General features: G+C 37.0%; 1 protein-coding gene across 1 annotated transcript; it reads left to right on the plus strand.

Annotated features, from left to right (window-relative positions):
• The first annotated feature begins 281 nt into the window (after positions 1-281).
• Positions 282-3055, plus strand: IL8 (interleukin 8). Its single transcript, XM_006898465.1, has 4 exons — positions 282-345; positions 1414-1549; positions 2036-2134; positions 3034-3055. Exons 1-4 carry the CDS (start codon positions 282-284, stop codon positions 3053-3055), a joined length of 321 nt encoding a protein of 106 aa, XP_006898527.1.
• The last annotated feature ends 5376 nt before the right edge of the window (positions 3056-8431 follow it).

An 8431-nucleotide genomic window follows, 5' to 3' on the forward strand; every position in this document is an offset into this window, starting at 1 on the left:
CTTTTTATTAAACAAAAACTTCATTCATGTTGAAAACTTGATAAGAGAGCAGGAAAGTGTGATGACTCAGGTCTGATTTCAAAGCATGAAAGAGTAGTTGCATATTGTGGAATTTCCTCTGACATAATACAAGACTGAGGGCGCACGTGTCTTCTGTGTTTTCTGTGATTATAAAAAGCAACAGGAGCACTCTAGTCGACACGAGTCCTCAGAGAGCAAACCTCACAACTGTCTAGGACAAGTGCCAGTGAGAAAGTGGAAAGTAACCAGATCCTGTAAACATGACTTCCAAGCTGATGTTCACTGTCTTGGCAGCTTTCATGCTTTCTGCAGCTCTGTGCAAAGGTAAGGATCTCTTTCTGATCTTCAGAGTTCTCCTTATCTCTACATGCTCAGATAGTAAAGATATTTTTAATGTTTTGACAACAAGTTTTCTTCTGATTTTGAGGAAAAGAAAATAGTACAGTTATTTAACATTATTTAAAGTATTTGTTTAGGTCTCTGGTGGCCTAGTAGGTAAAAAGTTGCACTGGCATCTCAGAGGTTGGCAGTTCAAAACCATCAGGTACTCCTTGGGAGAATAATGGGCAAAGTCCTCCGATGTAGTTAACAAACTCTGAAAACCCACCGGAGGGTCCACTATTTGTCAATTCCAACTCAGTGGAAGCTGACCTATCTATTTAGGCTGTATCTATGTGACATGTAGTGAAGTATAAGCTTTGATTAATGAAAGTACTCTATTTCTATTGTTAAAACCATAGTATTTATACAGCTAACACCGATCTTTAATTTAAAGTGCATCTTATTGTACACCACAGGTATTCATATTGTTATTAATGGGCAAGTTAACTCAGATGACTTCATTCCACTTAGTGTTTTGTTGAATGGTGAATATTTTTTCTTTAAAGATTTCTTGATAAGCAGTGGATCTTGGGCTCCTTCTTAGGAAAAGAATACAGTTTCTGCATTTATGATGTATAATTTATCTATATCTTCCTTTTCTCTTAGTGTTAAGGATTTCATTTAAATCTTACCACTTCTATGGAACTCATAGATAAACTACTATTAATTCTTTCTGAAGGCATTTCCCTGATAATGAATTTTAGTTTATCTACTATAAATAACATATAGAATCAGAGTATTATGCATTTATAAAGATGTCAACAAAGCCAACTTGATATTTTTTTATGTAGAACATTGTTCCATGAACTCAGTCTTAATTGTTTTCAAAACAAACAAACAAAACTTTAAAGTCAGATGCTAAAATACCAGGCCTTCAGTTTCCAAAACGAATTTGTGAAAGATATGTTTTTCACAGGCCCAAATAATCATATTAGAAATAAAGAATGTAGAGCTAGCAGAACTGTACCCATTGAGGAAATTGATCTTTAATTGGCTTTTTTGTCTTCACAGCTGCAGTTTTGTCAAGGGTGGCCTCAGAACTTCGATGCCAGTGTATAAACACACATTCCAAATTTTTCAATCCAAAATATATCAAAGAATTGAGAGTGATTGAGAGCGGACCACATTGTTCAAAATCAGAAATCATGTAAGTACGTCATAAAGTGATTGGGTTATTTAGCAAATCTGGAAAGAAGAAAAGAGAAGAATCCAAAGAAATTCTAAACCCAAACCAAACCCATTGCCATAGTGACTCTTCGTTGTGCTTCTAAAGCTATAAACCTTAATAGGAGGAGACTACCCATCTTTTTTCTGAGGAATAGTTAGTGGATTCCTACTTCTGACATTCTCTATGATAGCACAAAACATGATGCACTTTACTACCAGAGCTCTCCCAGGTGCTAGAAATACTGTCACCACTCACAATATGATGTCTAATTGATTCTGACTCATAATAATACAATGATTAATAAAGGGAAAAAGTCCTTGTCTTAATTTCATTGAAATATAGTGCTTTCCATAGTAGCTTAGAGTTTCTTTAAACTTAGATTTTGTACCTATACTTGAGGATTCATAACAAAGGGAAGTCTGAAACATGTCAATGATTATTTTTATTGTCTTTCTTTCATTACAGTGTGAAACTTGTCTCTAAGGATGGAGAGGAAGCAAAAGAAGTCTGCCTGGATCCCAAGGCAAAGTGGGTGCAAAAAACAGTGGAGATATTTTTGAAGAGGTGAGCTACTTTTACTTAAAGACTTCATTTGTCTTGAGACAAATACTCCAAATATAAGTCTATAAATTTTATGCTTCACCTAAAAATACTTTTCTTTATCTGACGTTTGATTTTGAAAAAGGTAGTATTAATTTGCTTTACTGATAACTAGGAAGGCCGGAAGGAATCTCTAGTTTCCTAGTGGGAAAGGAGTTATGCTACCAACTCAAAACAAATAATTCTAATTCACCAGCTGCTCCCTGGGAGAAAGATAGGCAATCTCATACCATGTGGTTTACAGTCTCTGAGAACCTGCTGGAGAATAAAAAATGAGTTGGTTCTGACTTGACGCCACGGAGAGAAAGACCTCATCGTTCAGTCTGTCCAGGAAGGTCTGAGCATAAGCTAATATTCTGGTATAACCATTAGTAGAATCTCTTTCATTTTTTTTTAAAATTTAGGTTGTTTATTTTTCATTTCAATGAACATCTACAGAGATTTTGGGATTCCATTCCTTCATTGTTGCACCCTTCTCCCTGAACAAACCCCTCCCCCCCATTTGCTCCTCTCCTTGAAAAGCAAAAGAAAAACTCCCTCATTGGTACACATTGACCCCCCCGCACCTCCCCAAACCCCACCCCCTACCCCCAAATATAATCCACTCTGCAACCCTCATTGCATACTCCTACGATAAAAATAATGCCCTAAAATGCCGTACGGCATTGAAGTCTATGGGGGAGAGAATAGTCTAAAAGTATTATATTTTAGGGCATTATTTTTATCATTCTTAAAGATGTTTTAGTCTTCCTATTTAGAAATGAAATATAGAATATTTCCAACACACAAAGATCTAAGCGTGTATTAATTCTTTAAGAAAACATAGAAAAATGTCATTTATGAAATTTTATTTTTCTTTTCAGAGCTGAGAAAGAAGAATCGTAGAGAAAATAATAATACATTCCATGGTTTCCAGAAGTTCTCCAGTGAAATCGCCAAGGAAACACCAAACAAATTTGCTTCAGCACTGCATGTATCATGTGGCTCTTGTGTAGGGCTGTTAAAAAAAAAGAATGTCCAGTTGCATTTGAATTTTAGCAAAATAACAAGCAATTTTATTAATTTCTCATTTATATTGACTCATACAAAAAAAGTTTATCTTAAAATCAAATTCAGTTGGAAAGACTATATTTTTATTTATAACCCTAGTTGTGTAGTCAGGATCCATGAATCTCAGTTCAACTATAGACTGGTTTCGTCTCTAATCTCAAACTAGGAAAAATAATAACTTACTCACTTGATAATAAAAAATACCTACGCATTAAGAAGATAATCCTACCTCACAGGGATGTTGTGAGGACCAATTGAAGCACTTTAAAATACTTTTTTATGGTCATATAAATTATTTACAACTGTAAATTATTTATTATTTAAATATTTATTTAAATATAAAATATAGCAACATTTGTGCATGACTGTAGAGAAGTGAAAAAGGAAATATTGTTCATAGATTATTAATAGGATAGTATAACCATATATGTATCTATTTTAAATGTGAAGTGATGTTCACATGAGTAAGCTTTTTATTAAAGATGACAGATTAGTTAAATTAAGATAAAGGGTACTTGGTTAAATTTGAATTTTAGATAAGCAATGTTTAATATTTTTAGTATAAGTATGTCATTGTTCATCTGAAATCTAAATTTGACTAAAAGTCTTACTTTTGGTAACTTTTCGGTTACTTTTTTGATCCCGTCACTCTACCTTGTTATGGAAAGTTGTGGTGAATCATCAGAATTCTGAACTAGAACTGTCTAACCCCATAAAGCAAAAACTTACTAAGCAGTAAAAACAGAGTCATTTTCTTTTGATTACAAGATATTCACTACATACAAATAAATTATCATAATTTTATTGAAATGATTGTAGTTTTTCACAAGAATGTATATTTTTAAACTTTAAGATAATTGCATGTTGCCAAAAATACATTTTCTTACCTTTTTAATAGCATGTAGATATAAATGTAGTTATAAAGCATTGCAAGATTAGAAACCATCACCAATAGAGAGATGTTTATCTTTGCCATTTGTAGATATAAAATTTCCTGGGAAGTAATCAAAACAATGTGTGTATGTATAAATTGATGAATGAAAACCAATTTGCTCTGTAAACTTTACCTCAAATCACATTAAAAAGGTTTTATAATTTACTGAGGATCTCCTTGCTTATATTAAAATAATATTTTTTATTTTTTTATATTGATTTTATTATGAAATTCATAAATGTTGTGTTTGACACTAGCCTTCATTCACATTATGTTTCATACACTTATTCTTATTCATTATATTGTCAAAAATAAAAAAAATATTGAGCTAAGCCCACCATTGCCCTGTCTTTCCATATCCCCACCGGATCTTTCCCACTTTCTTTACACACTGCTCCCTCTACCCATTAAATAGTGTAACCCTATGATCTCCCCCTGCTCATCCTCACCTCTCCGCTCTTTCCGTCCCTTGGATCCTCATACACAGTTTACTTGTTATCTTTTTATTTCTACAATAATAGTCTCATGCAGTATTTGTCCTTATGGGACTGAGTTTAGGAAACCTAAATGCAACTTCTCAGCATTTTTTAATCTTATATGAAAATTAGATTTCTTTTCCATAGTTCCAATAAAATTCTTTTATTACTATAAATAGTCTTTTCTTCTATGTTGTTGACTGTTAGGAGTCTTTGAGTCAACTAAGACACATAGAAATCCTATGAAAAAAAGAACAAATCTTGCCCTGTCTTGTGACACCCTCACAATCTCCTCCATGCTCAGCTCCATTGTTTTAGTCACTGTGCCAATCCATCTCATTGATGGTCTGCTTTCCTTTTGGTGATACTCAGCTTTTCCCAGTCTTTTTCCAAAGACTGATTCCTCCTAAAACATACCCAAAGTTTGTGAAACCAAATTTCACCATCTTTGCCTCTATGGAAGGAGCTCTAGCTAGTTCATAAGAAGTTGCATTGCTAACCCACAGGTTACACTTCTCTGCTCCTTCTAATCTACCAGTCATTCAGCAGAAGAAAGATGAACATTCTCCTCCCTCATGTTTTACAGTTTCCAAACACCTGATGAAAAAATCAGATATGAGTGGCTTCTCACTTGATGGCAATTAGTTTAAGGTGATATTATTGCTATTGTTGTTTCCAGGGAACATTCCAGTTACACTTCCTCCAAGAGAGGAGTGTTCTTTAGACCCCATATGCAACATTTGGTTAAAAACACTGGCTTTAGATTTTCTATAAATTTGAGAGTACTTACTGAATTTCTACCATCTGCCTAAATGGTTTGTCTTATACTCTCTGAAAGTTGTTGCTATGTGTCATTGAATAGAATACGACTTAGATCTAATGAACAAAGGTCTGAAGTCTGTCCTATCCTATGCCATTCTCACTATCTCTGACACAATTAAGCCATGGCTTCCATTACTTTGGCAGTCCATCTCATTGAGGGTCATCCTCTCCTTCACCAACTCTCCACTTTTTTCCAAGCATGATGTCCCCCTCCAGGGATACCTAACAACATGCCCAAAGTGTGTGAGGCGAAGCATTGACATCACAGCCTCTAAGGAGTAGTCTGGCTGCACTTTCTCTAAGGCAAATTTGTTTATTTTTTTGCAGTCCATGGGATAGTCAGTCCTCTTTTATAACACCATAATATAAGGGCATTGATTCTTCTTGCATCATCCTTTTTCATTTTCCAGATTTCAGATTCATAGCAGTTGTTGTTGTTGTTGTTATGTGTCGTCGAGTTGTTTATGACTCATAGCTACCCTATGTACAACAGCCCTAAACCCTGCTCTATCCTGTGCCAATCACACTACCTCTGACACACCCATCCCGATTACCCCAGTCACTGAATCAATCCATCTCATAGAGGGTCTTCCCCTCTTGCGCCATCCCTCCACCCTCCCAAGCATGATGTCCCTCTCCAAGGGCCTGTCCCTCCTTGCAACATGCCCAAAGTATGTCTGACGAAGCCCCAGAATCCTTGCCTCCAAGGAGTTGCTTGGTTTAATCCTCTCCAGGATGGCAGTCCATGGTACATTCAATACTCTTCTCCAGCGCCACAGCTCAAAGGCATCAATTCTCCTTCTGTCTTCCCTAGTCATTGTCCAACTCTCTGATGCATAACAAGTGATTGCAAAGACCATGGCCTGTATCAGGTGCACCTTAGTCTCCAGAGAGACACCGTTACTCTTGAGTACTTTAGAGAGGTCCCTAACAGCAGACTTTCCCATCGCAATACGTTTTTTGATTTCCTGACTGCTGGTGCCAAGAGTGTTGACGGTGGAGCCGAGCAAACTGAAGCTGTGAACAATCTCAGTCTCTTCGCCATCCATCCTGATGCTACAGATTGGTCCAGTGGTGAGAATCTTTGTCTTCTTGACATTGAGCCTCAGTCCATACTGAAGGCTGCAGTCCTTGACCCTCTGCAGCAGATGATTGGAAAAATTATGGCTTTAATCATGTGTACCATAGTTTTTTGTTTTGTTTTTTTAAATTTCTACTTCTTTTTATTAATTTTAATTAATGTTTACAGAGACTGAGGGCTTCCATTCATTCTGGTTGCACTTTTCTCCTTGTCCACCCACTACCCCCATTTGCTTTTGTATAAATAAAACAATTTTTTTCATTGTTATCAATCCCTCCCCCCAAGTCCACTTCACCATAGTTTTTAAAATGGCATCATTGTGTTTCAGAACTTTGGAGAGGTTTTATAGCAGACTTTCTTAAAACTATGTGTCTCTTAATATCCAGACTGCTGGTACTATGGGTGTTGCATGTAGATCCAAGTAAGCTAAAGTCCTTAACAATTTTAATCTTTTCTGTATGTATCATGATGTTGTCTATTAGCCCAGTGGTGAGGATTTTTGTTTTCTTGATGTTGAGATGTAACCATATTGAAGGCATTAGTCCCTAAATTTCTCAGTAAGCACCTCAAGTCCCACTTGCTTTCAGCAAGCAAGGTTGTTCCATCTGCATAACACAGGTTTTTGATGAATCTTTCTCCGATCTTGAAGCCACATTTTCATTATAAATACCAGCTTCTCAAATGATTTGTTCAGCACACGGATTGAATAAGTATGGAGGATAGATGAAGCCCCAGTGCACAACTTTCTTAATTTTTTTTTATTTTATACTGATTTATTTACAAAGTTTGAATTAATTGTTTTTCACAAAAGATTCCTCCCTGCCCCGATCCTCATACTCAGTCTACAATAATGGTTTTATACAATATTTGTCCTTCTGGGGCTGAGTTAGTTCACTTAATATAATGTTCTCCAGTCTCTCCCAAATTAGGTAGTAACTGACAAAGTCAGTTCTCCTATGTGCTGGGTAGTATTCCACTGTATGAATATACCACAACTTCTCAATCCATTTGTTTGTCGTTGGACATTGTTGCGGAATGCTGTGGAGGAAGGGATGGTCTCTGGCCAGGACCGATCGCCCAAGCTCCAGATAAGTGCAAGCTTCCCAATGACCTTTAATATGGGATAGAGAAAACTCTCCTGTGTTTGGCTGTAATGACTTGAGAAAGCTCACCACCTGGGAAGATGGCTGCCGCATCTGTTGAGCTGGGAGTGGTCTACACGAGGCTGAGGTTCTCCTATCCAATCTGCATGTCCCATGTCTGCAAGTCCACCCTATCCTGTCTTCCTATTTACATGTTTGTATATAAGTACACTGCAGATCCCAATAAAATTGAGCTGGATTGACTCTCTGATCCTCTCCCAGAGTGGTGTATCTCCATTGTGATTACCTCCATCAGGGTGTCACTATCAAATTGCTGGTGAACTGACAGCAACATATGGCACCTTGAACAGGAACGGACCTGATGAAGTATCAGGTGAGTACCCTCTGTGCTCACTCCTGTCAAGTTTTCAAGTGAGTATCCTTTGTGCTCACTCCCATCACATATCAGATGAGCACCCCTTTCCAGACTCACTCCCATCAGGTATTGGGTGAGCACCCCTTTCTGTGCTCACTCCAGGAAGGGTTTGGGGGTCTGATGTGCCCTGACATAGTTTTAGAGGTCTGATGTAGGCTTAAAATTTGACGTAGGTGGAAGGGAGGAGACCAGGCATACATCTTCAGGTAAGCACCCCTTGCTTGGGTCAAAAACAAGGGACAATTTTTTCCTTTTCTTTCTTCTCTCTTCTTTCCCTGCTTGCCCCTGTCAGGGAGCAGAGAACCTGATGTGGGTCCATCATATTGGGCAAGTGTCCCCTTGTCTTAGAAAGGGCAATTCAGTGGCAAGCAATTTAAAAA

Source organism: Elephantulus edwardii, unplaced genomic scaffold (genome assembly GCF_000299155.1).
Source record: "Elephantulus edwardii isolate Elephantulus edwardi_28Jun2011 unplaced genomic scaffold, EleEdw1.0 scaffold00230, whole genome shotgun sequence".
In the NCBI taxonomy this organism is placed as follows: domain Eukaryota; kingdom Metazoa; phylum Chordata; class Mammalia; order Macroscelidea; family Macroscelididae; genus Elephantulus; species Elephantulus edwardii.